The 14,699-nt window shown below is 40.1% G+C and overlaps 1 protein-coding gene across 1 annotated transcript; it reads right to left on the bottom strand.

The window, feature by feature from the left end:
• dis3l2 (DIS3 like 3'-5' exoribonuclease 2) lies at window positions 1-13,393 on the bottom strand. Its single transcript, XM_030074588.1, has 21 exons — window positions 13,253-13,393; window positions 11,921-12,696; window positions 11,659-11,789; window positions 11,137-11,190; window positions 10,749-10,850; window positions 10,366-10,549; window positions 9,963-10,042; window positions 9,530-9,759; window positions 9,262-9,435; window positions 8,666-8,745; window positions 8,413-8,525; window positions 8,051-8,158; window positions 7,101-7,334; window positions 6,579-6,658; window positions 6,209-6,392; window positions 5,577-5,663; window positions 4,999-5,146; window positions 4,398-4,528; window positions 3,693-3,797; window positions 3,219-3,326; window positions 1-2,644 (listed from the first exon to the last, which is right to left on the bottom strand). The coding sequence occupies exons 2-21, from the start codon at window positions 12,666-12,668 to the stop codon at window positions 2,543-2,545; spliced, it is 3,183 nt and encodes a 1,060-aa protein (XP_029930448.1). The 5' UTR covers window positions 12,669-12,696; window positions 13,253-13,393; the 3' UTR covers window positions 1-2,542.
• Between the last annotated feature and the right edge of the window lie 1,306 nt (window positions 13,394-14,699).

Consider the following 14,699-nt stretch of genomic DNA (forward strand, 5'->3'; position numbering starts at 1 on the left):
TCATTTGCTCCTTTTGGACCTAAGGCATCTATTTATTCGTTAAGAGACAAGGACAACTATCTTTTGCCCTGTATGATGATGCAGAGTACAGACACATTTTCATCACTAAACAGAATCACAGCTGACAGGTGACAGTGAGAGTTCAATCCTCTCAAAAGGCATAAAGAAGTTATACTTCAACCCTTGGGGCTACAATTTCATCCATCAACTTTAGATCCCAACCTCAGTCAGGGTACAGTTGTTTTGTTCCAGTCTTTTACAAACAACACAACAATTTGCTTTTTTAAAAATAAATTTAAAACTCACATACTGTCAGTCCATGTATTAAAAAAAAAAAAAAGTCTTCGGCCCAATACATGAAAGCATTAAACTAGCTGTTGTTCGACAGGGGGCACCATAATCCTATCACAAACAAGCCTCTTACTCTGAAAACATGAAGATGAAACAAAGAGGCACATCATTCAGTTTAAGGAAAAGCAATTGCCCATTAAATGTATACTTCCAAAATGAGAGCTGTTCACAATGCATAATGCTGTCTAGGTCTTCAGTGAGTTATGGCTGCAATATTAAGTTTGAGCTTAAAGGGCCAAAACAAAGAGAAAACTCAAGACTGGCTCTGTATTGATTTCACTGTGCATGCTTTTCATAAAAGTCAGCTGTTGGAGAGGACTTGTTGATTAGCAGAGAATAAAACAAAGCAATAAAAAAACAACTTAAACCAAAATTAAACTCATTAAGATCTCAAGGCCACACACAATTTGCAGCAGCATTACAAGTTATTCACGTCATTTTCATAACTTGTGTTATAATGCACATGTATCTCAGTCTAGAAGTAAAAATAATGCCAGATTCCCTTTTCATAATTTAAAGTAAATAAAAATTACTGTGACTTGTTGTCTTTCATGTCTGTGAAACAACTCCTTGAGTTGCACTCTAGCTAACGAGAAGTATACAATAACAACACTAAAACACTATAAATAATGCAATATTGCAAAGGCAATAAAAATAGTCAGGATGGCAGATGTTGTAGCTGTTTGTGGTTCTATGGAGCAGTTACTATCATCTGTCACCGAGCAGAGTTCTGCAGTATGGATTCGATACAGTGAAAGCTATAAACCTTGCCATGACTGCTACATTTTAACAGCTGGAGATATGTAATTAAAATTACACTCTAGCCCAAACAAGGAAACGAGGCCCTCATTTCAACTACCACTGCAGGTTTCCTCTACGTAGACTGAGCTTCCTTTCAATCTTAACCACACATTCTGCATGCTTCCACAGTTTTGAACATTTCAACCTCTAACACCAATAATGAAGCTGACCAAGGCCCAAACGCCCATATACATTGAGAGGTACACGTCACCCCCAATGTTCAGGCACTCCAAAAATGTGCCCCCCAATGCTGAAATGGTGGTTTTGGCAATGAAGCTGACCTAAGACAACTAACCACTAGCATAATCAGACCAAATTATTACTTAACAAAACAGAAATATACTACACCAACATGAAGGCAAGTATGTAAGAATCGGACTGAAATATCAATATCAGTCTTATTCTAAGACGCTTTATAAATATTTGACTGGCAACCAGGCGTAGCAGCAAAGACAACTGGACCAACCAACCCCTCAACCTGTAGAGAGCGACTAGGCTAGTGATTTTCATTCAAATAAAACACAACACCAACTTCTTGTTGTTTGTTTGGTTCAGGAATGAAAACTCTAAATATATACTGGCCTTGATGGCATGTCACTGCAGGTGTGTTTGTAAAGCAATGACAGATACTTGTCTGCTATGAACAAAATTATCTTGAAACTGTTTTGCAAGCAAATATTTTTCAGAAAACAACTCTACCGATGCTACACAGTGCTAAAAACAACAGGAGTATTATAGCAACTGTGGCCAGTCAGTGTTTGGTCAACTACATGGCAAGACATGTCAAAAAAGTAAAAATCAGTAGCTGTGCAAACAGAGGCTATCCTCAATCTAGCATCAGGAAACCAAGCCTCAATATTAAACTAAAAATAGTTCTATAATCTACAAGATTCTCCCACACCAGACTATATGAATCAAGTATACCAAGCCAAAAATTACAATTAAATGAACTGCAAAATAAACTTCATTGCTCGGTTTTGGTGCTTTCACAGTCAAACCTGGGCTCGAATACTATTTGATATCCATACTGAATTAATTTTCTGATTTGATTGAGCAACTGTTCCTTGGAACTCAACGTTCCAAAAATGGCAAACAAAGTCTGCCAATGAGGGAGCTCATACATGCTCATATGATTACAGTTGGATTGCAGCCTGTTCAGTGACTCCTCAGGAGTCAAGTCTCACAGAACCACAGTCATACTGCCTCCAAATTACACCCTGGCCAGGCCGCATTCACAACTCAACCTCTGCCAGTGGAATTATCACTTCAGTTCTGACAATCAATAAAGAAATAATGTGCAATTCCTCACAGCATGTACAAGCATACTTTTTCAGTACGGTGCTTCACTTTCTGTACATATGTTTGTGTGATCTATGGTACATATTAGTGATTATGATCCATTCTCATCAGGCCTCTTGAGCACTGCGCTGTATTTCATGGCCCCGCCATCTGCTCTGAGCTGCACCTCCACTAAGGTGAAGACAGAAATTACCTGTGGAGAAAACAGTAAATTATTAAATAACATTATCCTACAGCAGTTTCAGTCAAGCAATCTGATTGGTCAACTATGTTGAGGATTCATGTAAAGCACAGCTAGCTAGGAAAACTGTTAACAAGGTCGTAACAAGGGGTTTAATTAGTAATCTTGTTGGTTTTCACCTGTTTTTTTTTCTCTGCTTACTACTTTAAATAAACTTCCAAATGCATTGATCTTAACTGAAACTATACAATGTATTCACAAAAGCTACAATACAGGAGAAGATGTTCTTCACACTGATTACATGTAGTTTGATGAGACTGGTGATGCTTCCCTGTGTCTTGTTCTCTTCTTTTTGTATTATTACTATAATGCTAGCTTGTGTAGGAGTTCATTAAAACTATGAGTGGACATTAGAAAACAAGATAAAACAAATGCCTGAAATCAACTAGCAGGCCACTATATGTACATACATACATACATACATACATACATATCTACATGTATTTATTTATTTTTAATTCCCTCTGGTATATCACACAATGATAAAAACCTTGTGACCATCTGTTTCAGTAGCTGTGGTTCTCACCTGCTGTAGTGGGGGTTTCTGTGAGGCCTCATCTGGTGACCAGACCAGAGTCAGCTCTCCCTTCTTCCCCACCTTGTGATGGTGGAAGGAGTCCAGGCCTGCCAAGGTCTGGTGGACAGAAAGACACAGATGGATATAAATGGTGTCAAATGAAACTGAAATTTTACCTACCATCGCAGTGTTGCACAATGCTGTTTTGTTGCATTGTTTTACAGTGTCTCATTTTCACTGTGGCCTGAAATACCATGTGACCAAGATAATTTGTCTTTGATGTCTGTGATGATGACCCCAAAGATGAAAAGTTGAAAGAAAAGGCCTTTTTAGATCTTAAAGGGCACCTGCTGAGTGCACTGACACCGTTTATAAAATCATTAAAAAAGGTAAATAATGGTACCTTTATCTCAACAACTTAAATACAGTGTATTGACAAATGTATAGAAAATTAAGCTGAATCAAAGAAATCATGAAGCTCACCTTGCAGTAAATGCGTTTCTGCACACCATAGCGAAGGACTAGCACGTCAAAAGACTGATCCAGCACACCCATCACCATGGCCTCAGAATCCAGAGGGCCGCACTCCTTCAGTGAACAGAGCAAGACAAGTCAGCCTCCAAGAAACACTGCAGTTTTGGTTTGTGACAAGGTTCTCACCATCAACGCTCTGTGCCCACCCTAGTCTTACATTTACATGTTAGACATTTAACTGAATTCCTTACTCACTCTGGTTTTTGCCCCCCCTTGTTCTCTGTAACGTGTTGCTGCCTCTGGAGCTATGGTTATGGTTATACTTAGGGTTAGGAGGCACTGCCTTACAGGCAATTTTCAGAACAAAAAAGTACCATGAGCATTGTCTTGCCCTGAACAGCTTCCAATAGGTAGTAGAATAAGCTCCAGTTGCGGTATAACTAAGGGTGAGAGTCACAATGAATGACCCTTTGTGATTACAAAATCATATGAGCTGTACCGGGAAAATAATTAAAACAGGAGCTTTGGAAAGAGGAGTTCAGTGTTTTGAGACGAATTCAGAGTCAGGCAACAGGCAAACACTGTAAAAAAAACCTAAAATACTGCCACAATAACAATTAAAAAGAGAAAAAAAGCTTGCAGTAACAACAGCAGAAGATATGTGTTGTTTTTTAGTGCCACCTTTGAACAGTATGTTGTGATTTGGTTACCCACCTTTACAAACACTCCAAAAAACAGCTCAGAGCTGAGCTCCTGGACTCTCTTGGAGGCAGTCTTCTTGTCATTGCAGTGCATTGCTTGCTTATGGACTTCTTCTTCTGAAAGTCTTATGTGCTGCCCACAACCTTCATACAAACATTCAGCATATGTTCAAACATTCAACATACACAGACGACTAAGGGCAATGAAAATAATACTAATACTAATAATGACAATAATAATAATAATAATAATAATAATAGAGACATTAATATCTACACACTCACACAGGGAAAGCTGAAAGAGGTAGCGAGCAGTAACAATATTAAAGACAATGGCGCAAACAATGCTTCCAGACAAAGGCTGCTTTGTCTTTTGCTGAATTGCTATTCTACAATAACATCCAGAAATATCCAGCACTACAATTGAAGCACTGTTCAAAACAAGAAAAACATATGGTCCTTTGTGTCTGACAAAGAGAGAGAGAGAGAAAGACAAAGGGAGAAAAAGAGAGATGAAGAGACAGAGAGAGAGAGAGAGAGAGAGAGAGAGAGAGAGAGAGAGAGAGAGAGAGAGAGAGAGAGAGAGAGAGAGAGAGAGAGAGAACTATACCCACCCAGTGATGAAGCCAGCAGCCTGTGTACAATAACGTCTGCGTATCGTCTAATAGGTGATGTGAAGTGTGTGTAGAATGGAACATTGAGGGCATAGTGCTTAAACAGGTGCTCCTCTTTTATGACACCTGTACAGAAGTACACTGCCATCTAGGAAATACAGATAACACAGAGAGAACACAGATTAAATACAAAAATATCTCTTCATTGCAAAGCCACAATTAACTTAAACAGTAAATACATGAAATACTCTAGTTCTGTGAATTAATTTATATTATACAAAAGTTTCCTTCTGAAACAGTATACATCCATCTCACTACTTTAAAAACTATGACTTTTGATTCCATCACTAAACAATTTTTTTTTGTGCAAGATGACTCTTAAATTCAACAAAAGCCCTTTATACGGTATGGCTTACTATTGTGCCAACAGTCATTATGAAAGACTGTGTGCCATGGTTATCTTCTTTGAAATAAATCCCTACACAAGTTATTACAAACAGGAGAATATAATCATATAGGAAAATAAACATAAGAGAGGAAGGCACTCAAATTAACTTTTGAACCCATTGAACTCTCACCTGCATGGGTCTGGAGCACATGTGGGTGAGCACTTCTTTCCTGGCACTGGAATACTCATCGTCACCCAGGGTGGCGTGGAGACTTCTCTGTGTTGGAAAAGTGGAGATTTCGATTCATATGAAAACATTAATATGGAAATAAATTTAAACAGTGGTCCTTCTAAAAAACTTGTGTTTCTTAGATATTTCTAATAAGTCTATTAATTAGGGAGGGAAAAGGGTCCTCCTAGTTAGTGATTCTTCTTGGAGAGGTAAACACCCCAAAAAAATTAATATGAGTTGTGTACCTTACAGCAGCATAAGGTCTCGACCTGTTTGGTCCACTGACACAACCAAAAACATAGTAACAGTACTGTTCTTAAGGGTTACATAGTGCCATGCAAAAGGGTCTAGCAATCATTAGGTGCTACTGATGCTGCTTCAAATTGTTTCAACTTGGAGAAAAATGAAACAATAACAACTGTGATTTTCATCACTTGGGAAAGATCACAAAGCCCAGTGGAGATCATTCAACAGTAGACTAACGTGTCCTGTGCTATGATTGTGGACCACTGGACTACAGAATGAGAAGTATTTCTTAACTGTCCCTGAATGTTTAGACTCTATGCTACATTAGCACATGGGGCACTAACATGTAACGCTCCTGCAGAGGAGAAGTCAACATTGAGGCCCATCTGGTCGCATAACTCTTGCAGCTCATCCACCATTTTGGTCTGGGGTGGGGGGTGGCGCCTGAGCAGGGCCTGCTCAGGGAAGGAGCGATATATCTGGTGGGCGGCGGCCATGTTAGCCAGCAGCATGAACTCTTCCACTAATCTAGAGGACAGATAGATGGAAGGATGAATGAATAGGAAAATAATTAACAAAAAAGAAGCCTTAAAAGGACTCCAGAATGATTCAAAAGGGTTATAGGTCTGTTCAATCAAGGTGGTTCTCTTTCAAGAAGAGCAGATATAGAAGAGATGCAGACATAGAACTGTCTGAGGAGAGCTTGTGACTCACTTGTTGCTGTCTCTGTACTGGTAAACATAGCAGCCTTGTGGCATCATAGTGTCTTTGTCCAGAGTGAAAGACAATTTCAGCTGAAACACAAAAACAGAGTAAGAAGTAAGAATGGCAGCGAGCTCACCAATTTAAAAATCTGGACTAGAGAGAGAGATCTGGGCATTAGTAATTAATTAATTAATTAATTAGTAATGCTCTCTGAGCAACTACCATTGAAGTTCCTTGAGCAAGAAGCATAACCTGCAGTTGCTAAACTGGAGCTGCTCCTGTCCCACAGTAGAAGACTGTGGTTCTACATGTCAAGTGCCAGAGGTGAATGTGTTACTGTTTGAAAGTGAAGTAGGTTGATAATGCAGATGATGCATCTCCCTCAGCAAGACCCTTGCTTGAAGGAATTTAAAAGAAAAAAAAATAGACTGTATGTGCCTCCTGTGATCATTGTGATTTCTTTTCTCTTACAAAAGGTAGAGGCACAAAACAATAGCACAAAACAAGTACTAATAGGGAACTCAGACTAACCTGGTCCAGTCTGAGGGCTCCTCCTTCGAAGCGCTGGGCTCGAAGGTTCTTGGCAATAGAGTGCAGGTTGAGCACAGCCTGGTGGATCTCATCAATGGGGTGTTCAGGGTCCACAGGGGGCAACTCCTCTGCAGAGAACATCTTATCTGGGGCATTGATCATGCTCTGTGCATGGTCGTAACTCAGCTTCACACAGGAGCGGATAACGGAGCGGCCGAACCACTCACTCAGAATCTGAGAGATAGGCATTTGGAGGAGAGATAAATTAAAAGGAGGAAAATACAGCTCCTCCCCTGAGATTGATCAAGTCAGCTGTCAGACTTCACTTACAACACTTGAGCAAATAATTTCTCACAAATCATGCCTTGCATATTCAGGGTGTCTACATATATCTGAGAGTCAAATTAAGTGCTTTTTAAGACCTTGTCAAGATAAACTGAAATCTGTTTTTTTAAGTGCATGTAAATGTAGTATATGAGACAAAGAATGAAGTGAATAAGTGCATCAGGCATTTTCCCAACAGGTTAAGTGTAGCATGTTAGTATAAAGGAGTAGGTATCAGTGGTACGAGTTCTATAACATCAGAAATGTTGATTTTCATACAGAGGAGCTTGACAGTTTTTGAAAAAAAGAAATTAAAAGATGGATAAATGAAATTAGATAACATGTTTATATGGAAATTAAGAACTCATACATTTAAATTTAAGACTATTTAAAAGCCTTTTTAGACCTAATATTTACTAAATTGAATTTAAGACATTTTAAGGATCTGCAGACACCCTGATATTGAGCTGTATCTTTCATAAAAGAAAGTAAATAGTACTACTATTGTGACTGATATTTTTACTTTTAAAATGTTATACCCAGAGCTTGCAGAACCATGACAGTGCTGTGGAACTGGACAAAACCGGGACTTGTTTTGTGATAAATATACTTGTAAACTGGCATACCTTCCCCTGAGGGGTAATTTTCCAGATGACAGAGAAGGTGAGTCTGTCAGTGAGAGGGTTCAGACTGCACAGCTCCTCACAAAGCAGCCTGGGTAACATGGGGATCACCTGGGGGTGACAAAGCGTGAGCATGCTGAGTACTCACAGGAGCTATGGCAGAGACACCAGCTTGCTGCCAGGCAGCAGAATGCTAAATGATCACAAACCACTACTGTATTTGCTCATATCAACAAACTACCACAATGATAAAAAAAGCCATATAAATCCAATGAAAGCTGGATTAACTAGCAGTTCTAGTTATGACAACAAGTGAATTTAAAACTGAACATAATACAATAGAAAGGTTAGCTGGGAGAACTCACCTTTTGGACAAGGTATACGCTGGTGGCTCTTCGGCTGGCCATGAAGTCCAAGTCACAGCCCTCCTCCACAAAATAACTCACATCAGCAATATGGACTCCCACCTCAAAATTACCTGTTTAAAAACACATTGTGAAGATGATCTACACACTGCGCTGAGCTGAGCTAAAAAAACAAACACACATGACCCCTCACTGTGTCTCTATACTGGGAAACCATCATGATCATCATCATCACAGTTAGACATCTACGTACCATCTGGGAGTAGTTTACAAGACAAGGCATCATCCAGGTCTCTGGCAGTAGCAGGGTCAATAGTGAAAATACACTCCTTCCTGAAGATAAAATAACAAATGAACAATGCACTGTGAGTAAAATGACATGGTGCACCACTTTAAGTGTCCATGTAGTGCAATTGCTTGCAGCCATTAGATGAGAGATTGAAATGATCAGAAACCACCTGTGAGGCACTGGTAAAGTTTCATTCTTCTGTCAAGACCACTAATCTGTTTGGCTGGCATCCTACTTGTGCTCATTCAGAACTTTCTGTTCTAAAACTAATGTTGGCAGATAAAATTGCAACAGCTTGTTGCAATTTTAAATTAACAAAAGTCTGCTTGTTTAAACTTGACTACCCTTAGGCAGTTTAATAGTTCTGGAAGAAAGCATTGACTATCCTAGCCTGGATGTATGCAGTTCACATTACTCCTCCAGTGCTAGTGTGGAACCAATTTGTATCTGTTCTAGGCTCATGTTTCCACCCAAACATCATGTATGAACCATGGGATGCATCAAAAAGACCATAAGAGGATTTGATAAGAACAATACAGTATAGAGGCCAACAGTCTCACCTGAGGTCCCTCCTCTTGCTCATCTCCTCAGGTGGGATGGTCCAGGGCAGGTTCTTGGGTAGACAGTCCAGCACCTCATCGGAGAACTCAGAGAAATCTACATCGTACTCTATCAGGATGCCCTCTGTCTCAGGCTCTATTTCCCCAGCTTGGCCCAGCGTCTTAGCAAGACGACTAGAGGACAGAGGTAGAGAAATTTTGGAAGGAGGTCAAACCAGAGCACCCTGATCAAAAACACAAACATCACACAACTGGATATAATACCCACCCCTCAGCAAAGTTGCTGTCAGCTGGCCAGTTGGTGATACGACAAATGAACAAGGTGTTGACATAGTCGCCTGAACGGGAACTGAAGTCAGCGGGACAATCGGTCAGGGGGATATTAATCCGTGGCACACGGTGGTCCACTGGGGAGAACATGGCGAAGGGCTTGTCTGGGAGGAACTTGAGGAAGCCGGTTACAGCCCTCGAGTGTTTCCGCTCAACAATATACACCACCTAGAAGACCAGGACGCAATGATTTCAGTTCAGTTGACTTAAAATAGTTTGGGATTGTTTCAGTGATAACGTATTTTTTAATCAGATAAAAGTGAAAAAAAAAAAAAAAAAAAAAAAAAAAAACAATGTAAGGGAAGGGAGAGATAAGGATATTAAAGGAAATTATAAATTAGGGAGCCAACAAAGACAGAAGAGATTCTCACTTTGGCAGTTCTTTGAAGAATTTCGCCGTTGGATCGTGGTGTTGAAGGATCTTCCAAAGATCCTCCTATTTCCCCTTTTTCTGATGGTGTATAAGCAGATAACAGGGAAAGTACTGACTTAGCACAACTATTGTGAACTACAGGGAGATCTACCGAGCACTAATTAAATCTCGAAAACAGAAAAAAAAAACTATCAAATGTAAATCTTACTTTCAGCAACACAATTTGCATCATTTCATTTTCATCTGACACACCAGTTACTTTATTAACTACAACTGTTTAAACGGTTTCCCACTGCCACAGTGAATTTGTTATTAAATGTGAAATGATGATCAGGTTTAATCGTAACTCGCTAATTTGACAACTTGCAATTACAACCCTTGTTGCTGAATTAATATAGTACCTGCAGCACTGAGCGCAATATTCTTAACTCTGCGGACGAGCTCATCCTGGTCACTATACTGGTCCTCCACAATAACATCAGGGCTGGGATCCCGCTCTTTTTTCTTCTGGGCTGTCTGGGCCATCCTACCTGTCTGTGGCTCTGACTCAGTGCTGCCTTCACAGTCAGTATCTGACCTCACAACCTGGAGGAGAGACAAACATTAATCTGCTGCTAACACACTCACTGGTGCGCTTTAATGTCCTAAGAAGTCATTCCATAAATAAAGTAATAGCTGTTATGATAAAACAACAGATGGTTGATGGATGGTTGCTGTTGTTTTATTATGCATTGTAAAGATGTTGGGCTTGCAGATATACTGTGTATGGATTAGAGTAAATCACCTTCCACTGATCCCGAGGGAGGATTTGCACCACCACTACGTCTCCATTCAGTGCTCTATTGCGTGCTACAATTCCATCCAGGAAAATATCCCGATCTCCGTCCTGTGGAGACACAAATGAACATTTGTCTTTCACCAATCTTTACTTGCTGATGCAAACTGCATCATGCTGCCTAGACAAACAAGTTGTCGATTCTTTTTCAGATTCATGTATTGTCTAAGATAGCCAAACTTCTAATATGGATGTGCTGCAGATGAACTGCATGGTGCATTGACAGAACCAAACTGGAAGATAACCACAACTAAACAAACTAATGAGTCAGTTGTTATTTATGTTGTGGATGCTGGCAAGCAAGATAAATGTTTGAAAATGAGCAATGACAACTTACAGGAGATGGGATGAAAGCCTCACGGTACTTCTTGGGGTTGATTCTTAGTGACCCCTAAAGAGATTACAAAGATCAGGAGTGTACTCTGTATGGCGTACTCAGGTCCACACTACTTCATGAGTGATAAAAATTCAGGCACCAAGGTAGGGATCTTGAGCTTGAACTTTATACTTCATTGTGGCATAAAAAAGTTTATCATTTGTAGACACCTTTTACAAATTGAATGTGTTTTTTTTTTTTTTTTACCCTGTACTACCTGCAAAATACAATCACTGTAAGAACTCTATAACCCTATATCTCTCACTCACTCACTCACTCACTCACTCACTCACTCACTCACTCACTCACACACTCACTCACACACTCACTCACACACTCACTCACACACTCACTCACACACACACACACACACACACACACACACACACACACACACACACACACACACACACAAAATCCATATTTGTGGATCTTTCTTGCAACCAATATAGGAAAGGCATTTCTCTGTTTGTAATATATCACCTGAATGAGTTGTCCTCTTTTAAGACCATGAGAAACATCCTCACAGGTCATGTAGGACTCAAAGATTTGTTTCTTTGATCCTCTCCCTCCTTTGTTTTTATTTTTGTCTGCAGGAGAACTGGAAGTTGAAGCTGAAGAATAAAAAAAAAAAGACTGAAGTCAGTGACCAAACTCCCAACTCATTAAATGAATAGAAATGTAGTATTAACATTTGTGTCGATCCACAAAAAATGGACCTCTTAACAACTAACCAACAGTTTACCTTGAAGCTGCGGCAGTTTCTTGGTTTTATTCTGGGGAGACTTAGGCCTTGACATCTCAGCATCAACTCCAGCACTGAACAAATCGCTGCTTTTCTCCTCCTGATGGTTCTTTGCCAGATTCTTCTTCTTTAACTTCTTTGTTTTCTCTTGTTCAGGTCCACTTGGACTGATTTTCTTTGGGGACTGGATTGACACGGCTTCCTTTGAGCCATGGTCTCTCTCTTTGCTTTTCTTCTGCTGCTTCTGCTGTTGTTTTGAGTCTTTCAGTTTGAGAGAGCTGAGTTCCTCCCCGGACTCGATGTCACCATCGTGACTGGTGGCGGTGTCCCTCCTCTGTCCCCGTCGCTGCCTGTCAGACACACTGTGCTTCTTGTCACAGTCCTGCTGCCCACCGCGGCTATTTCGCTTCTCCATGTACAAATACAGCGAACTCTCTTCACCTCTACTTTTCATGGAGGAAGGAGAGAAATCACTGGAATCCGAGAACTCAATAAACATTTGGTCCATTTTTCGCTGTGGTATGTCTAGTCTGTCACTACGGGCGCTGGTTGGTGCTCTGGGCCCGTTTTCCTCACCCTGAAATGTGGACTCCTTTGCATACTGTTCTAGGTACAACCTGAACTTGCTGCTGTTGTGCTGGCTGACGAGCCTGGCATAGGCATCTTTCTGTGGAGTGCTTGAGTGATTCTGGTTGCACTTTGCCTCTCGATTACGGTTAGCCTTCTTGGACTGCCGGGGAGAATCCATGTCCTTGGAAGATGTTGTCTCTGAAAATCTAAGACAAAAAATGTGTCATGTATTTTGCTATATCTTACCAAAACATTCAAACTGGTTTAGACCAATGAAGTGTTCAAAGCACTCGCCCCAGTAAGTTATGACAGACAGAAGAGAGAAACGTCTAATTAAGAGACAATGGAAACAACGCTTGACTAATTACATGAGTAAGTCCACAGCATGTGTCTCTGGTTACTCGTTGAATAACGTTACACACCTTACATCACATCGTTAGCTAACGTTAGCTTAGCTGTATATTGTGACACACGACTAGGACTAACATACAACATTAAACAAGCTAAAGTTACATCCGTTCACTTGTCAATTGCCAAAGAACAACAGAGACAGGAAACATTACAACCTGACAACTTTACATCATCATCGGTTTAAGCGTCATACGCTGCTAACGCCATTAAAAAGCTAGCCAACATCCTAGCTCACAGCTAGTGATAGCAAACTAGCGTTAGCTGACCAGTTGTCGCTGTTGGTTTTACGTTCATTTGTGTGCCCATCACCTCAGTCTGTGGAAAGCCAAACCACCGTAACATTATAGCTACCTTGTTCGATTCAGTTTCACACAACAGTGTCTTGTTGTCTTGACAGTGAGTCTCCTTCAGTGTAACGACGCTAACACTTGTGGCTACTTCCTTCCAGTTGCTGTTGTTTGGCTGCTGGCAATGGAGCTGCGTCATACAAGAGCTGGCCGCTAGAAGGACCACTTTCTACTTTTCAGTTGGAAATAAAGGTATTTGACATTTTATGGAACATTTAATACATTGAGTCTTCATACAGGCTTGTATTCTTTGATTTATGAATTGCACGTATGGTTGCAGTGCAAAGAATATAGGCTACTACAGATTATAAAAACTGCAGGGAAAAAATAATATGCTAGTATACTGACTTACATCTTCAGGATTAAAAAAAAACAAAAAAACTTTTGGCTACATTGAATTAAAATATAAATGGTATTATTGTGCTACAGCAACATAAAGTAGGCATTTGTTCATTGATTTTTAAAAATGTGATAACATCCGCCAGCATTCAACCAACTCAATTCAGGATTACAAATTTACGAGGCGCACTTTAAGGCTGCATCTGCTGATTCTTATTGATAAATTGACATTATATTTGACCTTTGAACCTACTGTCTGATCATAGTTTGATACTTGATTGCTCCATTCATCCATGGGGCACCACAAAGAGTCAATAAAGCGACCACTAGAGAGCAGCAAAGACTGAACTATGCCTTCATGTGCTAACTCAGACAGCAGATACATGCAGGCCTTGTGAGACAGAGCCAATGTTTTAAGTGCTTATACAGTCAATAGGTTATTGGTTTTGCTTGTGTGTGCTTATGAAAAAGATTGGAGGAGAAATTCAAACAAATCAGACACATAGAGGCAGAGGTGTGTGCATATGTGTCTTTGTGCATGTGTGTAATTTTATAGGTGTGGTTATCACACATATGTCACTGGAGACTCTCTCCTCGGACAAGCTGTGATTTTACACCTGTTTGTTGACTCTTGCGTCATACACAGGTTCGCCACATCAGTGGGTTTGGGGTTATATTTAGATGCATTAGGGGTCCAGAATTCATGGCAACAGAGAAAACGTCCCTCCAGGGTAACCACAATATCATGCATCTATGACATAAGGTATAATTTCCATGTCATTAAAGTAAAACGAGATGTTCACAACATCTAGTGAAGCCAAAATAAAAACTAATCACACTTAAAACTAGCCAAATAAATAATTTTGTATCTAGGTGAAGGCTGGTGACACTTTGGTAGCAGTTATGCCTTGACCCACTTATGAAAAAAAATCTCAGCCAACTGAAAAATAGTTGGCCTACTAGGCAGATGCCAAACACATGCTGCTCAATGCCACATCACACACACATTCCTCACAACCTTTCAGCACTTCAGCACAATCACTGCACTGTGGAAAATTCTGGTTTCTGTTTATTACCTACTTGTGCAGTATTCTCCAGTTAAACAGAAATAT

This window comes from Myripristis murdjan, chromosome 17 (genome assembly GCF_902150065.1).
Source record: "Myripristis murdjan chromosome 17, fMyrMur1.1, whole genome shotgun sequence".
Classification (NCBI taxonomy): Eukaryota; Metazoa; Chordata; class Actinopteri; order Holocentriformes; family Holocentridae; genus Myripristis; species Myripristis murdjan.